We start from the raw sequence: 23890 nt of genomic DNA, 5'->3' as shown, positions 1-23890 counted from the left end.
TGGGTCACAACACTGAACTGTGTGTGTGAATGTAAAAAAATACATAAAGTGCTTGACATTCTGACAGAACACAGCATTTGTGTTCAGAAGTACTGCAAATATCGTTTACCAGAACAGCTAATGGGCTGAAACAGTCACTTCACAATAATTTAAATGTATATAAAATTTGAGTTGGAAATTCATGGTTAAAACTACAGTTAGCCTTACAGCTGATAAGAAAGTATTATGTATGAATGCTTCTGTTCTGCTAATGTGATAGTGTGTGTTCTAAATAAATAACTTAAGGGATCAGTTGTGTTATTGCTGAGAGTAAATTTTTAAAGTGGTGGTTGCTGTTTGTTCTGTGGTATCATTTTAATCAAGGAAATGAATTATTGTTATCACACTGATGCAGTTGTTTTTGATTTCTGCTTAATTAACAACAACAACAACAACAACAACAACAACAATAATAATAATAATAATAATAATAATCTTTCATGTGAGCTACAAAAGTATTGAGAATAATATAATAAAAAGGTAGTTGCTACTCACCATATATCAGAGATACTGAATCACAGAAAGGCACAACAAAAAGACTGTTGGAAAGTTAGCATAATGGACAATGAAACATTTGTCAAGAATAGACAACAACAACAAAACTCGCTCGCTCTCTCTCTCTCAAACACAACACACTGTTCCCTTTCTGTGACTCTACATCTCTGCTATATGGTGAGTAGCAACTATCCTTTTCATTATATTGTTACATTCCATTCTGGATATTTCATTGTTTGAAAGAATTGGGAATGATATATAATGTATTTAAACCATGATTATCTTTTCTTTATTGCAGAAGTGAAGAGAGGGATAAAGCATTGCAGCTTTGTGGTTGGAAAATTGATTCCCAGTCTTTGTCTGACTTTCTTGATGGCCTGGAGGCAGAAGGATCATACTCGCGTGCAGCTGCCATTGCTGTATTCAACCTCAGGCTGAGACTTGCAGTTGAGATGTTGAATCGTGGTGCCTCTAGGAATAATGATTCCAAATATACAATTGTGGCCATGGCCCTGTCTGGTATGTCAAATATTTATTTGTTGTTGTATCATGCGTAGTATTAATTTAAAAAGTTGTTAACAAGAACCTGCTTTCATCAATTTTTTTAAGGCTTGCTTAAGTATCTGCTCTAGTAGACTGAAGCTCCCCTAGCTTTGTGTGAGAGTTGAGTTCATTATTTCATTTATGTCCACCCTTTATACAAAAAATACTTCCATTATTACAGATACGGTACTGGGTAGAATGAACATCCAAATTGGCAAGAGAATTTGTAAGTTCAGCTGTCCTGAACACACACAAAGACAAATGAGCCAACACAGTTGTAACAGAACACATATCAATTGTCAAAATGTGATTTTAATTATAAAAAGATAAGACTGTAAACTACAGTGGTTGTGACCTTGCTGTATACGGAAAGTGTGTGGAAAACAAGGAGCTTGGAATTTGTGAAATGTCTTTTAGTGGAAACTACCACACCACCCTGTTGCAGGTTGTCAAATAGCTTAAAGACTGCCCTGTAGTAACAGAGCTGTACAACACCCTTAATTTTATCAAGTGTTTTTGTCATGCAGTTACTTAATGGATTTCAAGAGTATTGAATTGAAGAATGAAATAGGAAGCCCATGGTATAATTGATATATGTAAGTTTATAAAAAAATGGTGATGGGGAAACTACAATAGATAGCAACATTTGTGATAACTTTCAATACATCTTTATTTTAGAATCCATTAAAGCAGGCTTTATGTGCTAGAAGCCATACATGTAATACCTGACTGAAAAAACATATACAAGAAAAATAGTGTCCTACCTTTTCAAAATGATTTGCAACTGTAGTGAAGAAAACAGTGCCTAAGACATGTCCACACAGACAGGAGCAAGTGATAGGAGTGTTAAAACTTCCACTTGCCCCTTCACCTGTGTCTGCACTTGCACTTCCACCTGCAATTGCACTTGTGGAAACACAACTTATACAATACAGATGGCCCTCTCCAAGCAGATAAGCCTGGAAGACCTAAGAAAAATATACACAAGCTATCAGACAACAAAACTGGTTTGTCTTTTCTTTCTTTCTAACCACTTTGCTCCTCACACTCTAAACTCTCTGTCACATTTTCCCAAAGAATCTAAAAGCAAGGTTACCACAGAGACAGAACATTTTGTGCTTTTTTTGGCACAGAACATTGTGGAAATTTCTCGTGAAACTAATTCTTTGTTTTCACAGAAGATCCAGTGCAAATTAATGCTTCACAGTGCCAACATACTCGAGTAACAAATACGGCATTGTTTCTCTCTCTCTCTCTCTCTCTCTCTCACTCTCACTCTCTCTCTCTCACACACACACACACACACACACACACACACACACACAATGAGACCTTTTTGTCAACCAGTTTGACAAGTTTCACTGGCTGCAGTTGCAGTTGCCTTACACTACAAAGTTCGGTGCAGTGTTGGTACATCAGAGGAAACGGTGCACAGCAATTTATACAGCATTTCTCATTTTCCATTATTATTGACACAAGATCACGCACTGGTACATGATGTATACGACCTGGGACAACCGGGAGATCTCGGAAAAACCCGGGAATTTTTTCGTCCGGGAGAAAACCGGGAAAAACCCGGGTATTTTTTAGAATTCTGGGAGTTTTTCATTGTTTTTGTTTTCAGTTAAACTTTTATAGTTTTGACTGATAAAAACTGATACTCTAACAAAGGGTATTACTGTATTCGCTGCTACAGAATAATAATGCAGTAGTAAAACATGAACGAGTGGAAAAACGAAAATAAAACCTAAATTGCAAAGGAAATGCACCACATAAAAAAAAAAAAAATACAGTGCTCATACAAGTGTTTGCCAACAGCAAAATGTGTCAAGGCTTTATGAAGACTATGCAATGCTTTGTAACAGCAAATTACCTCCGATGTGCGTGACCTCACAATTGTTTACATTAGATTCGTTTCAACAGTTACGAGCGGGATCATGTGCACGTGCAGTCCTCCCACTTCTGGCTTCAGAATTGTGACTGTTGGCTGTGAAAGCAGTTGTAGCAAGCAGCTAGATGCTACCAGGAAAAATGTTTTGCAAAGCGCCTAGCATCCATTGCACATTGGTCTGTCAATTATTCATATGACTTTGTTGATTTTTGACCACATTCTAAGTTGATTTCTTAATTAATCATAATTTGATGTGTGAATGCGTGGATAGTGGGAGGGGGGCGGGGGACACCACTATCTAGTATTGCCCCGGTTCGGAAATATCGTAGATCCAGGCCTGATGTGTAGAGCAGTCTGACTTATAGTGGGGAAGTGGGTTGTCTCCACGTGACCTGTATTTACATTTAGTGGTTTTGCTGTTCCCTCTTCATTTACGGCTCTCGCATCAAATGAAAACAAAACGGATTTCTGTGGCCGGGGGCTATCAAATGAATTAAAATCATTCACATAATTATGGAAGGATAAAATATGTTATTAGTTTCAGTTTTTATTTTATTTCCATATTTCTGACAGTCAAGCATTAATTCCTTTGCATAACAGTGAAGTAATTTTTGTCTATTTGAAAGAAATTTTCTTTTATTAATCTTTTCCACTGAGGCAGTCAATATATTTGAAACGAAGTGTTTCATTCCACACTGTTGGCTAGTTTCAACTGTTCGCTGTATTTCAAGTGCACGTTTTCATCTTCTAGCGTGTGTATATATGCTGTAATAAAGAATCAAACATAATACAGTACTGTTACTCCAAGACAATTTACATCCCAAAAACCTCACTGAAAAACTTAATATCAGTTCAAGGCCTACTTCACTTGGAATCATGGATACGAATGTGCGCTTTAAATATGCACTTTAAATGTGCACATTTCAGTATGGGTCACGAAATTCTGATGCTCTTGAAATATCCTCTGATGTCTTGTTTCTTTTATGACATAATGTAAGATATTTTAATGTTTAACACGTACGAACATATGGGCCTCCTACGTCATCGTAGCTGCACAAGTGCGGTGGCACCTGTTACCTGGCACACACTGGCAACTGCTGCAACGAACCTATTTCTAACAGGTCATGGGAAAATATTGCAGATGATAGTTTGAAAAGCATTACTTTCAAAGTAAATTTCCTGTTACGCAAGTTGAACTATGAGCGAGAATGTACGATTAATTTCGTAAATCAGAGAGCATTTGACTCTGATTTAAAAATCAACTCTTTGATGACTAACCATTTACATGAATTTCAAGCCCAGAAGATCAGACATTTATGTTGTTATTGAAATTTTACTGGCACATTTGTGTGCTATATCTTAAAGTGTAATATGCACATAAAAGACCAACATTATATGTGAAAGCTTAGCTTCTCTTGCAGTGTATTAACCTTATAAACCAATATTATATGTGAAAACTTTGCTTTTCTTGTAGCAACTCTATGTAAATTAATTTAAACCATTAACATTTCCTGTTTGTGTGTTCGCACTACTTAACAGTGATGTTACTATTGGCTGACTACATCATGTGTCCTAAGTTCTGAATATCTGCTGGCGAGATCACATGTCATGAGCTATGACTGGCTTACAAACGCACATCTCAACCTTGATTTCAATGCTTCGGAAAGTAAAATGCGGTGTTTGGTGGAATTTGAATTTATACTTTTGTAATACAAAAATGTGCAGCGTAAATGTTACTGTACATCAAAGATCTTTCCAAAACGTGTCTTTTTCCTTGAGTTTCGTTTTCTAATGTGCCGGGAAATTCTACACCCATGTAAAAAACCATAACCATTCAAAGGTATGATAAGTTATACGGTTCCGAGAGCAAATATACTGTCAGTTAACAGGGAAAATGTATTTTTAACCGGGAAATCCGGGAGAAATCTGGGAATTTTTTTTCCTTGTCCGCGTATACACCCTGGAACATTATCATTGTGTACAACAGGCCGGTTTTGCATGCCTTACCTTATGCTTGACATTGTCAGACAGTTTTAGATAATGTTAGAGAATATATTGTTGTTCATTAATTTCTCTATTGTGTTTAATAAACTAATTGAAAGATGCTATTAAAATATTAACTGTGCTAATACAAATGGATTACAACTTACCATGTTAATTTTACGGCAAAAGTTTATTTTATAAAATGTAAGGGATCTCTTATACGAGCATTCCTAAATTGGCATGTGTAAGTACAATATTACACACTTTGGATGTTTAAATGGTCTATGTTTATGTGCTATCCTATGTCATATAGTATGGAAATTTTGTGTTTGAAGTAGACACATGAAAGCAGGTTAAGTAGTTACACAGTGCCAAATTTCATAAATAAAATTGTGTATTCACAGAAGCCTTAGATTATGTCAACAGAAGCAGAACAAGGCATTATAGAACGTGTAATATCATGAGTTTTCCACAATTGCTATGGACACCGGAAGCAGTGAGATGACTTATGATGGACAAGTTTTTTTAAGGTTTCCATATCGATTTTGATCTGGCTGCTTGTAACTGTGTCATTAATTAAGGTAAAAAATCTGGTCTCCATTGGGACTTGAACTGAGACCCAAAGTAGCCTCCACTTACAACACGAGCCAATTACCTCAGAGCTATCGAAGAGTTTGTGGCATTCATCTTTCCCTTCTTGCCCTGGTGGTGGCCAGGACTGATAAATTGCAATGTAAAAAACAAGATTAGTTGCAATTTCTGCATGGAATGACCTCCTTGGACTCAAAACCATAAAATGGTAATCTGGTGTCACCCATTAGTGAAAATCATGCAGATTATTCAGTGGGAATGACAAGAAAATATTTATTGAATTTAGCCAGATACTTCTGTATTTTCCAGCAAGTAACTCTACGGTGACACAGTTGCCAAGCATATTCTGTGTTGTTGTCAAGTTTCCATTATAATGCTAGCAGGAAGAATTTGTTTCACCAGCAAGTGTCTTCCTTGGGTGGGTGCAGAAGTGACTACAGTTTGCATCTGAAACACGCGACTGCCTAAGGCCAGAATACCAAAAGTACATGTCACTGAATTTTATTCCTATTTTTGTAACCAGGTTTAGATTATAGTGTGTTGTTACTAATAATAGTCAAATTCACTGACTAAACATCATAAATCAATAGCTGACTCAGTTAGTTTTATTTTTCTGTCTTAAATTACTGAAAATTGAAAAGCTAATTCACCAGATGCAGTTCACATTTTTGGCGTGTCTTCTGTGGTTATAATGTAAACATAATGAGTAGGCAACACATCTTTTGATCATTACACACTTACAAGTATGTTGTCGTTGGTAAATTCATAAGCTATGAATTACATACCCATCCAAATCAAGAATGACAGAAAAAGTGAACTAAAAAAACTGTGGAAAAAATGACAAAGCAAATGTGTGCAGTGCAAGTCCTATTCCAGCTACTGCTAACATGGAAGGAGAACCAGTTGTGATCAGAAAGCGGAATAAATAAAACATGATGCTGACAGGAATCTCTAGAATAAGTCATTCACTAGTAAAACTGTCATTGTCCATAAATACTGAAAGAACAACAAATATCATATACTCATAGTGATTACAATATATCCACTGTTGATGCTTTTTCAGTAAAAGTGAAGAGCATCATGTTGAAGCACTTTTCAGCTTAGAGTACACCTAAGACAGAAAGAACCCAAAATAACAATAAGTTCATTAGACTTATCTGGGTGCGTATTTTTTATGCAGCTCTTCACAATGAGCACAGAGTGTTATTAATTTAGTTCCTGATTATTTCATATGGATAATGCCTCTATGTTACCACAGTGTTCATGTGAGATTTATCAAGGTGCAAGTTGACAGCACAGATGGGCAGACAGTTCTAATATTAGCAGAGGCTATCCATATGCTGCTGGTTTGTGATGTTACACTACAACAACATTGGATTATGACTCAGACTTTAATTTCTACCTGCAAAAAAAAGTCTACCACATCATTGCTCACATCTGTTCCTTCAACCCCCACCTAATATTGATATCTCAAAATTATGACACTGGGCACAGAGTTATAACTACTTCACTGGCTTCTTTTTGTCCATATTTCTGACTGAGTATACTGCTGGTGCTCTGAAGATTAATAATTGTGACAATGGAGCACTGTAAACAAATAAATAATATTTTAGTAAAAATAGTCAGTTGTACTCTCAAATGATGTTTTATTTCATTACTGGTGACCAGTTTTGGTCTTAGTAACCATCTTCAAGCCAGAGGATGACAGTGAAATATAATAAAATTTCTACGAGGGAGGTCAGGAAGTACACAACTATACACCTTATAGACCAGTCCATGAACAAAAATTTACAAAACTAGAATAAAATATAATTATACTCATTAGTGACCAAGATGATTCTCAGAGCTGTGGTATATTTTGGGAGGCACCAGTGATCAGCTGCTGAATAGCCTACAAATGCTATGAGTTATAAAGAGGAGCCCAAGCTCAAAAATAGACATATCAATACTATCCCCTTATAAGTTTCTATTTTTAGATATTTCCTTTTTATGTTTGTAAATGAAATCGCTGTCATCAAGCATATGAATGTGGTGGCCATATGTGTATGAGGTATGCTTCCTTTGTGAATGAAAGTGTATGTGTTTCCTTCCCTGATGAAGGCTTTGGCTGAAAGCTAATATGTGGTGTCTTGCCGTTGTACCTGTCTGCAACTCAGTGTGTCATCTTTACAGTGAGTACCAATCTATCTTCTCTGTATGTTGTTGTTTTTATAGCTTGTGATAGGCCTATGGCAATGCATATGTCATTTCACTGAATGGAAAAGTGACTCATGTTTACGTCATGCTGACAGGCTTGTATAGTGTCTGTGACCATGGTAACTGGTGGTGTTCTTGTGCTATAAATCTTTGAAAGGATTCCTTATTTACCATAGGTGCATGTCATCACTGGACATCAAGTTATCCGCCCACATGGCCAATAGTGGCTTCATATTCGATACATGTATAAATTAATGTTTATTTTACTATACTAAAATTACATGTGCGATCACTTTCTCGAACGCCTGAAATCCTTACCCAGTCTGTTACCCCCGGAAACCATCCTTGTAACCATTGATGCCACTTCCCTATACACAAATATCCCGCACATCCAGGGCCTCGCTGCAATGGAGCACTTCCTTTCATGCCGATCACCTGCCACCCTACCCAAAACCTCTTTCCTCGTCACCTTAGCCAGCTTCATTCTGACCCACAACTTCTTCACTTTTGAAGGCCAGACATACCAACAATTAAAGGGAACAGCCATGGGTACTAGGATGGCCCCCTTGTATGCCAACCTATTTATGGGTCGCTTAGAGGAAGCCTTCTTGGTTACCCAAGCCTGCCAACCCAAAGTTTGGTACAGATTTATTGACGACATCTTCATGATCTGGACTCACAGTGAAGAACAACTCCTGAATTTCCTCTCCAACCTCAACTCCTTTGGTTCCATCAGATTCACCTTGTCCTACTCCAAATCCCATGCCACTTTCCTTGACGTTGACCTCCATCTGTCCAATGGCCAGCTTCACACATCCGTCCATATCAAACCCACCAACAAGCAACAGTACCTCCATTATGACAGCTGCCACCCATTCCATATCAAACGGTCCCTTCCCTACAGCCTAGGCCTTCGTGGCTAACTAATCTGCTCCAGTCCTGAGTCCCTGAACCATTACACCAACAACCTGAAAACAGCTTTCGCATCCCGCAACTACCCTCCTGACCAGGTACAGAAGCAAATAACCAGAGCCACTTCCTCATCCCCTCAAACCCAGAACCTCTCACAGAAGAACCCTAAAAGTGCCCCACTTGTGACAGGATACTTCCCGGAACTGGATCAGTCTCTGAATGTGGCTCTCCAGCAGGGATACGACTTCCTAAAATCCTGCCCCGAAATGAGATCCATCCTTCATGAAATCCTCCCCACTCCACCAAGAGTGTCTTTCCGCCGTCCACCTAACCTTCGTAACCTTTTGGTTCATCCCTATGAAATCCCCAAACCACCTTCCCTACCCTCTGGCTCCTACCCTTGTAACCGCCCCCAGTGTAAAACCTGTCCTATGCACCCTCCCACCACCACCTACTCCAGTCCTGTAACCCGGAAGGTGTACACGATCAAAGGCAGAGCCACGTGTGAAAGCACCCAAGTGATTTACCAACTGACTTGCCTACACTGTGACGCTTTCTATGTGGGAATGACCAGCAACAAACTGTCCATTCGCATGAATGGACACAGGCAGACAGTGTTTGTTGGTAATGAGGATCACCCTGTGGCTAAACATGCCTTGGTGCACGGCCAGCACATCATGGCACAGTGTTACACCGTCCGGGTTATCTGGATACTTCCCACCAACACCAACCTATCCAAACTCCGGAGATGGGAACTTGCCCTTCAGTATATCCTCTCTTCTCGATATCCGCCAGGCCTCAACCTCCGCGAATTTCAAGTTGCCGCCGCTCATACCTCACCTGTCTTTCAACAACTTGTTTGCCTCTGTACTTCCGCCTCGACTGACATCTCTGCCCAAACTCTTTGCCTTTACAAATGTCTGCTTGTGTCTGTGTATGTGCGGATGGATATGTGTGTGTGTGCGAGTGTACACCTGTCCTTTTCTCCCCCTAAGGTAAGTCTTTCTGTTCCCGGGACTGGAATGACTCCTTACCCTCTCCCTTAAAACCCACATCCTTTCGTCTTTCCCTCTCCTTCCCTCTTTCCTGAAGAAGCAACTGTCGGTTGCGAAAGCTAGAAATTCTGTGTGTGTGTTTGTGTGTTTTATTTATTGTGCCTGTCTACCAGCGCTTTCCCGCTTGGTAAGTCTTGGAATCTTTGTTTTTAATATATTTTTCCCATGTGGAAGTTTCTTTCTATTTTATTTAGAATACATTTAGATCTTTAAGAAGTATTATAAGTTCTAGAAACTAGTAGTAAGTATAACAGTAAGAGATACAGAGTAATAACTATAACCATAAGAGCTACACAGTCGAAACAAGGGAGTTTACATTACGTTAAGCTGTATAAGCTTTGCTGAATGTTCTTAATTGACCCTTTTTTTCTTGTCTTTTCTTTACCTGACCAGAATGTTTTTTCACTTAGAATATTTGCCAATGACTTCATGTATGTGACTATTTAGTGGCTAATGGAACAGGTCTCTATATGAATAATAAAACTTACAACTGTTGTGTCTGTCTGTTTGAACATGCTTCCCCAAAACCACTAGATGAATTTCATGGAATTTTTTAAGTCACTTGAGCATAGCTTGGGGTACTGTGTAAGCTCTATTTCACCAAAATTGGATCACTATAAAAAAGATATCATATATTAACTTTTGTCTAAAATTATTGTGTCAGTCTGTTAGAACATGCTAATCTCCAAAACTACTATACATATTTTCATAGTATTTGCACAGTAACTTCAAATAGCTTGGAGCGTCATATAGGCTTTTTTTCATCAAAATCAGACCACAGGAAAGAAAAATATCCACACAGATTATAAAAAGGTATGTTTCTGTGTATGTATGTATGCCTGTACGTCTGTTCCACATCTCCTCCAAAACCACTGGACTGATTCCAACCAAACTTGGCACAAGTATCACTTACTGTCTGGAAAGAATTGCTGCAGAGGTAAGAACTAACTACCTATTAGAGTGGTAGAAGAGGAGGTGAAAAAGGAGTACAGGTCACAATGTGTAAATATCCAGATTTTATTCGTCCAGTGTTTAGAATGAGAGCAGTTAGTGACTTATAACAAACTGTATATGTAATTTCAAACCTTTGTAAAGCTTTTTCTTGCTTACAACCCTCACAAAAAGATGAAAAGAAAAACAAAAGCTTATCACTTGCTACAGTTTTGCTGTTCATGTAATGAAATTGTTGCATCAAGCATGATGAATTAATTTAGTACTTATGTACTACTAACTGTATTGATTATAGTGTTGATATTGCACTATTTACCAATCAGTTAAGTGTTTAGGCATCCCTTACAGAAACTGAAAGAACAAAGAAAAATTTCCTATAAAGATTTTTACACAATGCTTACAGTTTTATGGATTGTCTTTTCTGGTGTAATTATAGGTGTTGATTTTTCTGGAAATAGTTAAGGTTGATGTACCTCTTCATTGCGCACTCCTCTAGTCTCTGTAAATTAATTGTGATTCACCAAAATGAATCTTGTGTTGTTTCCGTGTATCCTGGATGTGGCAGTCAGAGTACTTTTTCACTTCACCTTGCCGCATCTTTCCCACTAAAAGTCTTTTTTACTGCCGGTTGATAAAAAAATCAGTTTAATAACTTTGTTTTCACAAAGCCGCTTATATTTTCCTTTTAAAGCGTAAATATGGCTGATTTGCTCGACAAGCCCTGGCAATGACTTGTACAGACAGAATAAGCTAAAGAATAAGGAGCCCATTGTTTGACTTCTGTTCGTGACTTACTGCGTTTTATTAGTTCTTATTATTATGTACAGATGGCCGTAAATGGTTACAAAATAATAAAATTTGAACTCATCTGGGCCCACTGCATTGTTTATGTTACATAAGGACATTATATATTATGCTACAAGACGAAGACACTGCTGTGTTCGGTTATATTGTTTATTACTATAGGTATATTTCTGCATGATAACCATCTTCAGCTTATATCAGGTGGTTTTTGATATCCAGATGACATTGGTGTCTCACTTGACCTGCCAGGGTAGCCAAGAGCGCTAATGCGCTTAATGCGCTGCTTCCTGGACTCGCACCGGCTCTGGATCGAATCCTCCTGGTGGATTAACGATGAGGGCCGGTATGCCGGCCAGCCTGGATGTGGTTTTTAGGCAGATTTCCACATGCCTCGTGGTGAATACCAGGCTGGTCCCCAAGTTCTGCCTCAGTTACACGACTCATAGACATTTGAAAAATGTTCGCATTATTTCATGACTTACACTAGATGCAGACAGCTGAGGTACACTACTTCCGTCCCGGGGGGTTCGGGGTGGCGGCAGGAAGGGCATCCGCCACTCTCTGAAAGTAACACTGCCAAATCCATCATAACAAAGCTGACCCTGCATTGGAGTGGGACGAAGGCCCGAGAAAGAAAGAAAGAAAGAAAGAACGAAAGAATTTATGTCTCACTTGCTGTCACACTGCTGTTTATGTTTGCACCTATGATGTTGGTGGAGCTATAGTAGGCATTAAACTTTTGCTGGAGAAGTTATTTGTGAAGTTGTCAAATTATGAAAGTTTATTTCATAATGACATTATTTCACAGTTGTATTAACAGTTGAGTCAGTGATGTTACTTGGTAACCATGTAAAGAGAATGGGAAACAATGGTATTCTCAAGAAGGTACACAAAATGAAGATGAGAAAGTAATGACCAAGAGGAAGACCAAGGGGTAAACAGCTGGAAAGTGTGGAGGAGTGTGTTGAAGAAAGAGGTGAGGACTGGACAAGAGTGAACACAGAAATATGGTGGGAGAAGAGGACTAGAGGGAGAGGCGTGTGTTCCAGACCCACCCTGGGGTTGGAAACTGTTCAAGATGATGATGATGATGATGATGATGAAGATGATGATGATACAGGTGAAATAAGTGCAAAAATCTCTTATTTTGATGAAAGTTAGTAAGGAGATGACTTGAACCCTAAGGCTACTTTAGAAAGTGTGCAAAACAAGATACATGTTGATTTGAAGAATATTGGGTGAGTTAGGGAAAAATATTTGCTCTTTGTAAAAGCTATTTGTTCTTTGTCTTTTGAAATTTATCATATTTGTGAAAATGCTTGTATTAGTTGATATGTACTACATGATATGATGAAAGTAATGAATATAGTGGGTGTATAGTCTTCATTGTGTTTAATTTAACTAGTTAATGGAAAATCTCATATAAAGATGTGAAACAATTACTAACAAAGAGATAGAGGGGCTGGCCAGTACTTACCTCAGCTCAGTACAGCCGATAGAAACACAAAAAACAACCGAAAATTTAAGTTCCTAGCTTTCGGAATAAATGTTCCTTCATCAGGGAGGAGAGAGGGGAAAGAAAGGGAAGAAGGGAAAGTGGATTTAGTTACTCACAACCCAGGTTATGAAGCAACAGGGAAAGGAACAACCATGCCTCCATCCTTGCTACCTTCCCTGTTTTCCTTTCCCTGTTGCTTCATAACCTGGGTTGTGAGTAACTAAATCCACTTTCCCTTCTTCCCTTTCTTTCCCCTCTCTCCTCCCTGATGAAGGAACATTTATTCCGAAAGCTAGGAACTTAAATTTTCGGTTGTTTTTTGTGTTTCTATCGGCTGTACTGAGCTGAGGTAAGTACTGGCCAGCCCCTCTATCTCTTTGTTAGTAATTGTGTTTAATTTACACTTACAAGCTATTTGTTATGTAATGTGCTCATTGTAAAATGTACAGCTGCTTCAGAAGCGCAGATGCATAGATTCGTGCTGCTGTCCGTGCTGAGTGGTATGCACCGCTCGGCTATGATGATGCACATGCTGAAGTGTCGTGCATTGGGACAGCTTAGGAGGGGGGAGAGCAGAGAGCACATCATAAGTCATCCAAACAGGCAGACACGTGAGGGCAGCTGATGTTATCACATATACTGTAGCTTGCTTATTCACCATCACTCATCATAAGAAAACTACCAATATGCTCAACCATGGGCAACAGCTAGTAATTAGTAAGAGGGCATCTATTTATGCTTAGTTGTGCATTAATCTAAATTTAAGAAACAAACATAATATTAATGCTGCTTTAAATCATTGTTTTAACTTTACATCCCTCTAAACAGGGACAACAATACTGTCATTTTGAAAGGGAGGTTTTACCTGTTAACAATTGTGAGTAGATCTTTCAAAACATATTCAGAATTCTTTTGAATAATATTCACATAACAGTTGAATGAAAGTCAAAGTTGCCAATATACAAATTGCACAAACTGCTTTTTTATCATTCAGTGTGGGAACTTAAGGAGATGGGACCTGGATAAACTGACTAAACCAGAGGTTGTACAGAGTTTCAGGGAGAGCATAAGGCAACAATTGACAGGAATGGAGGAAAGAAATACAGTAGAAGAGGAATGGGTAGCTCTGAGGGATGAAGTAGTGAAGGCAGCAGAGGATCAAGCAGGTAAAAAGACAAGAGCTAGTAGAAATCCTTGGGTAACATAAGAGATACTGAATTTAATTGATGAAAGGAGACAATATAAAAACGCAGTAAATTAAGCAGGCAAAAAGGAATACAAACGTCTCAAAAATGAGATCGACAGGAAGTGCAAAATGGCTAAGAGGCATGGCTAGAGGACAAATGTAAGGATTTAGAGGCTTACCTCACTGTGGGTTAGATAGATACTGCCTGCAGGAAAATTAAAGAGACCTTTGGAGAAAAGAGAGCCACTTGTATGAATATCAAGAGCTTTGATGGGAACCCAGTTCTAAGCAAAGAAGGGAAAGCAGAAAGGTGGAAGGAGTATATAGAGGGTCTATACAACGGGCGATGTACTTGAAGACAATATTATGGAAATGGAAGAGGATGTAGATGAAGATGAAATGGGAGATACGATACTGTGTGAAGAGTTTGACAGAGCACTGAAAGACCTGAGTCGAAACAAGGCCCCGGGAGTAGACAACATTCCATTAGAACTACTGACAACCTTGGGAGAGCCACTCCTGACAAAACTCTACTATCTGGTGAGCAAGATGTATGAGACAGGCGAAATAACCTCAGACTTCAAGAAGAATATAATAATCCCAATCCCAAAGAAAGCAGATGTTGACAGATGTGAAAATTACCGAACTATCAGTTTAATAAGTCACAGCTGCAAATTACTAACGCGAATTCTTTACAGACGAATGGAAAAATTGATAGAAGCTGACCTCGGTGAAGATCAGTTTGGATTCTGCAGAAATATTCGAACACTTAAGGCAATACTGACCCTATGAGTTATCTTAGAAACTAGATTAAGGAAAGGCAAACCTACGTTTCTAGCATTTGTAGACTTAGAGAAAGCTTTTGACAATGTTGACTGGAATATTATCTTTCAAATTCTAAAGGTGGCAGGGGTAAAATACAGGGAGCGAAAGCCTATTTACAATTTGTACAGAAAGCAGAAGGCAGTTATAAGAGTCGAGGGACATGAAAGGGAAGCAGTGGTTGGGAAGGGAGTGAGACAGGGTTGTAGCCTCTCCCTGATGTTATTCAATCTGTATGTTGAGCAAGCAGTAAAGGAAACAAAAGAAAAGTTCGGAGTAGGTATTAAAATCCATGGAGAAGAAATAAAAACTTTGAGGTTCGCCAATGACATTGTAATTCTGTCAGAGACAGCAAAGGACTTGGAAGAGCAGTTGAACAGAATGGACAGTGTCCTGGAAGGACATAAGATGAACATCAACAAAAGCAAAATGAGGATAATGGTATGTAGTCGAATTAAGTCGGGTGATGCTGAGGGAATTAGATTAGGAAATGAGACACTTAAAGTAGTAAAAGAGTTTTGCTATTTGGGGAGCAAAATAACTGATGATGGTCGAAGTAGAGAGGATAGAAAATGTAGGCTGGCAATGGCAAGGAAAGCATTTCTGAAGAAGAGAAATTTGTTAACATCGAGTATAGATGTTCAGGAAGTCGTTTCTGAAAGTATTTGTACAGTGGGTAGCCATATATGGAAGTGAAACATAGATGATAAATAGTTTGGACAAGAAGAGAATAGAAGCTTTAGAAATGTGGCGCTATAGAAGAATGCTGAAGATTAGATGGGTAGATCACATAACTAATGAGGAGGTATTGAATAGAATTGGGGAGAAGAGGAGTTTGTGGCACAACTTGACAAGAAGAAGAGACCAGTTGGTAGGACATGTTCTGCGGCATCAAGGGATCACCAATTTAGTACTGGAGGGCAGTGCGGAGGGTAAAAATCGTAGAGGGAGACCAAGAGATGAATACACTAAGCAGATTCAGAAGGACGAAGGTTGCAGTAAGTACTGGGAGATGAAGGAGCTTTCACAGGATAGAGTAGCATGGAGAGCTGCATCAAACCAGTCTCAGGACTGAAGACAACAATAATATCATTAAGTGTAAATTTATGATACACGTATTTTTGAAAATAGGCTGACATACATTATTCTGTCTACAAAATGGGAAAACTGAAATAGAAGACAGAATGTAATCACTCTTGAAACAATAAGACTAAAGTGCTGCTGGAGATTTACACTGTTTTCAAAGATGAAGGTATTGTTACAAACAGTGGAAAATCCAGGATGACGTGTAACAATCCTACAAAAAGGATAGTTGCTATCATTCTATACTGGAGATGCTGAGTCACAGATAGCCACAACAGAAAGACTCTCAGGAAGTTAGCTTTCAACCAACACGTCCTTTGTTGGAAACACACACACACACACACACACACACACACACACACACACACACACACACACGAACACGACCACAGTCTCCGGCTGCTGCTGCTGTGTGTGTGTGTGTGTGTGTGTGTATTTATTGCTAGTAGTCTGTTTCTGTCAAAGCTCACTTCCTGACAGTCTTTTTGTTGTGCCTATCTGGGACTCAGTATTTCTGTTATGTGGTGAGTAGCAATTGTCCATTTCTTAATAAGGTATTGTTACATGTATTTTAGACAGGTAATGGAAGTTGTGGACATTCAAAACAAATGGGCACACCATATTTTCCATGGCAAACTAGATAAGAGAATATTTAAAGTATGTTCTTTATTGAATTTGAAAATAAGTTTGGCGATGTGTCTTGATATTGACGTTGAACATTTTAAGTGGCATGAGATTAATTTTGTTTGACTTTTTTTTGTTTTTCATGAAACTTGGGTATGTCCCACCAAGTGCAAACAAAATAGACGTAAAAGTAGTAGATAATAAGTGGAAATCTGACTCCAGACAATGTGACCTACATTTTTTGTTGTATTAATTTGATATATTTTATATGATTGCAAGATCCTTGGCTTATTATGCTGTACTGACCTAGAAAGATCTCAGTTGAGTTGCGCATAGAAAACTTTGAATGAATGGAGGCACCAGTGAAGCACAGCATGTGTTACACAGTGCCTGAGTTTCGGTGAGGTGTTAAAAGTGAGGAAATTTTTTTTACCCATTAGCAGAGGGCTAGTTCCAGTATATTGGAATTAAAACCTATACCATTAATGTATCAGTGTTATCAAGGTGTGATGCCTCTCTGCTGGTTTCAGAGTGTCATTAATACTGGGCTTTGCATTCCTCTTCTGGCCATATATACTGGCAGCCTTGTCCAGTTTTTCATCACATATTGATCCTCTAATCTCTTCTTGGCAGAGCTCACACAGTGGCTACGTTTTCGATTCTTGTACTTGTTGCTCCCACCATGTCAATTCATTCTTCCCGCTCTAACTCTGTTTACTTTTTATTGCTGCTGTAGAATAAATTATTTTTCACCATGTGAAGAATGTATGAGCTCTCTAAGTAGACTGAAACACTACATAATTTGTGTATTTACATATTGAGAATTAATTTAAAATGATAGTTTGTCACCATCACTTAATGATATGTAATGATGTGTCATTTACATACTTAAATGTCAGAACTTACAAGCTTACATTCAGTTTAACACCACATATTTTACTCTGAAGTGGGTTTATCTGATCTCCTTTTATTCATGCCTAGTCCAAAAATATGTACCATCTGTAATGTCCCTGTTTGTCCTTGGGGTGTTAAACCCTAATTTTCTCTACTTCTTTGTACTATGACTTTATATTTTCATAATATGAGGAGAAAGACATTTTAATTTCAGTTTCAGTTTTTAGCATGTTGTCATATAATTTCATTTCTATTGATAACTAAGAAATTTTTAGCAACAGGTAATATTTCAAATACCTTTTTGCTGAATTTTATCCATTCTTTCTCCACACTTCGCTAATGCTTTTGTAAAAGATGCTTACTGTTCTTCAAACTCATTATGCATGGCATATTGCATTGTGTAAAGCACCATATTTTATTGTGCAGTGTTATTCCTTCTTCACTGACTGATGGTTTAGTTTTACTAGTACATTGTGGAATCAGCCAACTCGTACTTACACTTTATAGGGATAGGAAATTGAATGATCTTATAGGCTCAATTGTGGGTAAAGCATTTGGTGGACTCTGGCATACTGGTAGAACATTGCGAAAGTACTGTCAGTCTGCAAAGGAGATTGCTTGCGAATCACTTGTGCAACCCATTCTAGATTATTGCTGTAGTGTGTGGGAGCCATACCAAATAGGACTAACACAGGAGATTTAACATATACAGAGAAGGGCAGCACAAATGGTCATGGATTTTTTGACCCATGGGAAAGTTTTACTAAAATGCTGAAAGAAATGAACTGGCAGACTCTTGAAGATATACCTAAACTATCTGGAAAAAGAGTACTATCAAAGTTTTAAGAACTGACTTTAAATGGTGACTCTAGGAATTTACTACAACCCCTACTTACCACTCACATAGGGTTTGTGAGTATAAGATAGAATAATTGAAGCACGCACAGAGGCACTCGAACAGTTATTTTTCCTGCACTCCATATGTGAGTGGAATGGGAAGAAACCCTAATAATTGTTACAGGGGTATGTACACTCTGCCAGACAATTCACAGTGGTTTACAGAATATAAATGTAGATTTTGTTGTAGATGTAAAAAGGGATGATATACATTTGATTGACTCTTTTTTTCCTATTTTTGCACAGGGTTTTCAGATGATAAAAACAGCATGTGGCGAGAACTTTGCATCACGTCTCGCTCTCATCTCTCTGATCCTTATCTGCGTGCTCTATTTGCATTTCTCACTGCAGACTCTGAGAATTATGATGGCATCTTAGTAAGTATTTATTGTGTAAGTTGTATTGCAAGTAAGTTGTTTACTGAGTAAACAACATTAATCCTCAAATGTTGTATTTTTATGCTTTGTGAAATGTGTAGTAATGAAATAAAATATTCCTTGATAATTGAATGGTTATAGCAATAATATCATTGTTGGAAAGCTTTATTGTACTTGGCTTCAGTAACGTGAGAAAATGAGATCAGTAGTGGCAAGGTGGTGTAAGTGAAAGTTTCTCAACTAAATTAATGATGGTCATCATTAATTATGTGCTATGATACTTAAATACTTGTTGTCTTATTACAAAACTTCCAAAAAGACATTTGCAATTTGACATTTTGACTCCCTATCAGTTTGCACAAATTGAGTTGCAAGATTTGTGGCTATGGTAAAGAGAATATAGAATTTATGTTAATGTGGTAGCTTATGTGTTGAAAAAGACACTTTTGTTATTGACTTTCTGTTGTAGAATTTTAATGAAACTGAAACTAGTGCCTTCCTAAACTGATTAGAACATTGGTTCAGAAATATTTGATATAACATACCTTGAGACTGTGCAAGAGTCTATAAGCTGGAGAGAAAAAGGGAGGCTTCATTACTGTATACAGCAGCATAGAACAACTACAGAAAGCTACCATAGCCACAGCCATAACAGTAGAGCCAAATAAGATTATTTTTTTTTTTTTTTTTTTTAGAGGAGACATCATTTCTAATTCATAATTACCAGCATCTCATTAGAAGCAATGCCTCTAAGTACTTCATCCCTATGTCCATATATTGCATTAGTTGATGATACTTGGTACTTGACTCTAACTTTCTCATTATGTCTGTGAGCATTTCATTATTGAAGTTTGCCCTACTGTTATTTCTTCTGAATCAATTTTTCTCTGACAAAATGATGCCTAGTATCAAAGTGCTCAGTACAACCTTTGTAGCCATTTGTCTTTCTTGGGGCACTTACGTCTTTGTTGTCACACAACAATTTAATCGAGGCATGTTTTGGGAATCAGGATATTTGTCTTTGTAGCCATTGCAGTCACATTGCTTCCTGACAAGCATTAAGTTAATTCCATGTATGTAATTTAGGAGTAAAAGAGACCACTCAACATTGTTATAGGAACACACAAAAGAGAATGGAAACTGCTTAAGCTTTTGGAAGAAGTCCTTGGATGAGCTAGAGAGTCCGCTTGCATGCACACACGCTACAATTGTCACATATACTGGAAATCAGGAAACACCAGAGAATTTCGTATATGTGTCAGGGAAGTTCCAGGGAAATTTATGGGGGGGAGAGGTGACCACTGGAAAATCTCATTTTTGGCTCAGCAGATGAAATGATTTGTTTACGGAGCCACCATGCATTGCCAGTGGCTTGGGACAGCTAAGTAGCTGCTGAGTGTCCTACTCCATCCTCCCAACCACTTCTCGGAGTAAGTGCTGCCACTGCTGCTTGCCGCTAGCCAAGCAGTTGCTAACAAAAGCGGCACGGAGGTGTGAGCAGCACTTTTTAAGAGTATTTGCACAAGTCATTTGTTGCACTGATTGATCACTGCAATCTCAGTTCAACAACATACTGTCGGTGACTAGTGACTGTGTAAATATTTGGCCATACACTAGTGGATGTTCATGACAGTTGAAGACCGCAAACTATTCCCACAGGTATCTCTGACGGACCTGGCCCTCCTGTCTGAGGCCTGTCATTTCCCACAAACGTGCGGTCCCTCCCATTGTATGTAGATTTGTGATATGCCTGCAGGCCAAATCCATTTGGTTGTGTTGTAAATTGGTGGATTTTCATGATCTGTCCACAGTGCATGCCCAGCAGGCCAGTGGCCATGGGTGATGAATTTCGGGAGTTGGTACTGTCTCACGCTGCAAGTATGTTATGCAGTGTGGCATTTTACAAGCATTTTATATGTTGTAGTACATTTTTACAATTTGAAAATAGTTTATATATTTGAGAGAAAATATGGATTGTCCTAGGGAGAAAATTGTGGAAGCCTTTGGTGCATTGTTTACTATGAACTTGTATATTTTTCGAAAGAAAAATTGCACAATATGTGTATAATAATGGGCATAACATAATGGGCACAACAATAAACATAGTAAAAAGGACATTTTATTGGTACTCACTAAAGTGTTGTTTTATACAGCTCAACCTCCCCTGCCCCCTCCCCACCCTCTGTTTGCATTTCTTTCAAGAGCCTACATCTTTTTGATCTTACTTTTAAAATTATTGAAGATATCTTAAGTCTGTCTTTGCAACTACAAGAAATTGCCTATTTCTGTCACTGAATGGCGGTTCATTGTAGTGAAATAAAATATCATCAGTGGTCTTTAATGAAACATATTTACAATCTAGCTTGCTTTCTGTATCTAAAATCAGTTTGTTAAAAAAGATGTTGCTGTTACTTACAATATATTATGTCCAATTTTTGCTCACATCAGGAAACTTCATGTGCTTGCATTTTTTTTTTTTTTTTTTTTTTTTTAGATATTCACTCGTTTGGCACAGTTGTTTCTTGTGTGGCTTATGCAAAGACAGATTTGAAATACCTTGGTTATCATAAAGCAGCCGCAGACAACTACAGAAAGCATATAAATTCACATGGAACTATTATAACAAAAAGTCCATATCCATCCATTAACGCAAAATTGAGGCACTGCAACACTGTCGTACTTCCAGAGGCACTGTATGCATCTGAAACAACACAAATAGGTGGTCAAACTAAAATCAAAGAAATAGAGAAACAAAAAAGGAAAATTCTCAGAAAATTTTTTGGCCCGATACAAGAGCAAGGAATCTGGAAGAAGAGACCAACATCAGAATTATATAAATACACAGACATGATTACAGATACAATAAGGAAAAGAAGAATGCAGTTCTACGGACATATCCACAGGATGAATCAAAACAGAATCTCTAAGCGGGTAACGAGTCATTCCAATCCCGGGAGCGGAAAGACTTACCTTAGGGGTTCCGCTCCCAGGATTGGAATGACTCCTTACCCTCTCCCTTAAAACCCACATCCTTTCGTCTTTCCCTCTCCTTCCCTCTTTCCTGATGAAGCAACCGTTGGTTGCAAAAGCTTGAATTTTGTGTGTATGTCTGTGTTTGTTTGTGTATCTATCAACCTGCCAGCACTTTCGTTTGGTAAGTCACATCATCTTTGTTTTTAGATTTATTTTTACATATTTCAGTTGATGTTGGGCATTTCTAAGAATTCTTCTAATGAATAGAATGGATTAGTTAACAAGAAGTTATGAACATCTTCTTTAAATAATTTGTCAGGCTTGATTGGCCCATTTTTAGACAATGTATTTTGACTGCATTGACTTATAAGCTTAAATTTCTTACACTGCCGGGGTACCATGGACCTTAGTATTTGACATAAGTTTTTACTTGCTGCCTTCACCTGTTCCTATGGGAAAGGGGTCTTAACAGATGGACACACAGATGGATGGACAACAAATGGCATTCATGGTTCTGGGTCAAGAGAAAGTACCTATAGGTTTTGATGAGTGAATTTGCAAGTATTGAAACATGTGACGTAAGTGGCCATATCTTTTGATTGCATTGACATAGAAGCTTAATTTTTCTCACTGCCAAAATACCATAGACCTTAGTATGTGACATAAATTTCAACTTGATACCTCTGCCTGTTCCTGAGAAAAGCGGGTCTTACAGTCGGACAGACAGATGGAAAACAAAGTGATCCTATAAGGGTTCTGTTTTTACCAGTTGAGGTACAGAACCCTAAAAATCTCTGAGTCTCTTTGTCCATTATTTTGCATGTGGAAAGTTTATTCGTACTCACATGGGGTATGTAGAGCTGATATGATACCTTAATATTCATCTTCTCTTTGCTTGCTAGTGCTTCAGTATGTGTACAGTCTGGCATTTGGTAGGCAAGTTTTTGTCATTAGGTACAACTATTTGTGAACTGAGCATTGTGCACAACTCATGGGTGTCAACAGTTATAAGGATAGATTGCTGCTCACCATAAAGATGGCACATTGAGTTGCAGGCAGGCACAATGGGTAGACAGTTACACACTGAGCTTTCAGCCAAAGTCTTCTTCAAAAAAGAAAGGAAAACACACACACACACACACACACACACACACACACACACACACACACACACACACACACACACACAAAATCCACATCCACATCCACATATATATATTCACTCATGCAGACACACCTAAAGCACACATGACTGCTATCTCTGGCCACTAAAGTCAGACAGCACGTGTTATGTTGAACAAAAGCATCAATCCGCAGTGAGGCATGGAAGGGGGAGGGATAGCAGAGTTCACAGGTGGCAAGAGAGAAGGCTGCTGTCTGGTGGACATGCAGGGAGGAGAAGGTGACAGTATCAAGAGGTTGTGGGGGAGAGGGGTTAGGGTAACCGGGAATGAGAAAAGAGACAAACAGAGGAGGGAAAGACTAGTGGGTGCATTGGCAGAGTTACAGAATAAGGATGAGAGTGTGTGAATTGGGAGGAGGTAGTAGGACAGAGGGGGCAGAAATAGTTGGGCGGAGGGTGTGGAGACTGTACCAATGACAACCTACATTAACATAATGTCCACACACCCTCCAACTAACAGTTTGTGCCCCCTCTGTCCTGTCACCTCCTCCCAATTCATGTCTCCTCACCGTCATTGTATGACAGTCTCTGCCAACACACTTCCCAGTCTTTTCCCCTCTCTGCTCCCCACTTCCCGGCAACCTGTCACCCCTCCACTTCCACTCCCCTCCCCCCTTTTCCCCACAGCATCCTGACACTGTGCATGACAACCTTGTCCTGTCCCCTTCTAGTCCCTGCATTCTCTACCAGACAGTGCTCTTCTGTCCCCCCACTCTTACCCTGCTTATCCCTTCTCCCTTCCCTGCCCCACTGCAGATTGCTGCTTTTGTTCAACACAACAGTTGCAGTCTGTCCTGAGCGTTTGGAGATAATGTGTGCAAGAGATGTGGCTGCTTGGGTGAATGTGTGCCTTTTCTTTTCTTATCTTTAAAACAGTTTGACCAAAAGCTCAG

General features: G+C 38.6%; 1 protein-coding gene across 1 annotated transcript in view; it reads left to right on the top strand.

The window, feature by feature from the left end:
- LOC126278300 (GATOR complex protein MIOS) overlaps positions 1-23890 on the top strand; it is a 191188-nt gene that overhangs the window by 103528 nt on the left and 63770 nt on the right. Inside the window, exons 10-11 of the mRNA XM_049978316.1 lie at positions 833-1053; positions 18711-18841. Of these exons, the coding sequence (XP_049834273.1) occupies positions 833-1053; positions 18711-18841 (352 nt within the window). The remainder of the gene's footprint in view (positions 1-832; positions 1054-18710; positions 18842-23890) is intronic.

The sequence above is a fragment of the Schistocerca gregaria genome, chromosome 1 (genome assembly GCF_023897955.1).
Source record: "Schistocerca gregaria isolate iqSchGreg1 chromosome 1, iqSchGreg1.2, whole genome shotgun sequence".
NCBI classification, from domain to species: Eukaryota; Metazoa; Arthropoda; class Insecta; order Orthoptera; family Acrididae; genus Schistocerca; species Schistocerca gregaria.
This window is presented reverse-complemented; position numbering and strand designations above follow the sequence as displayed.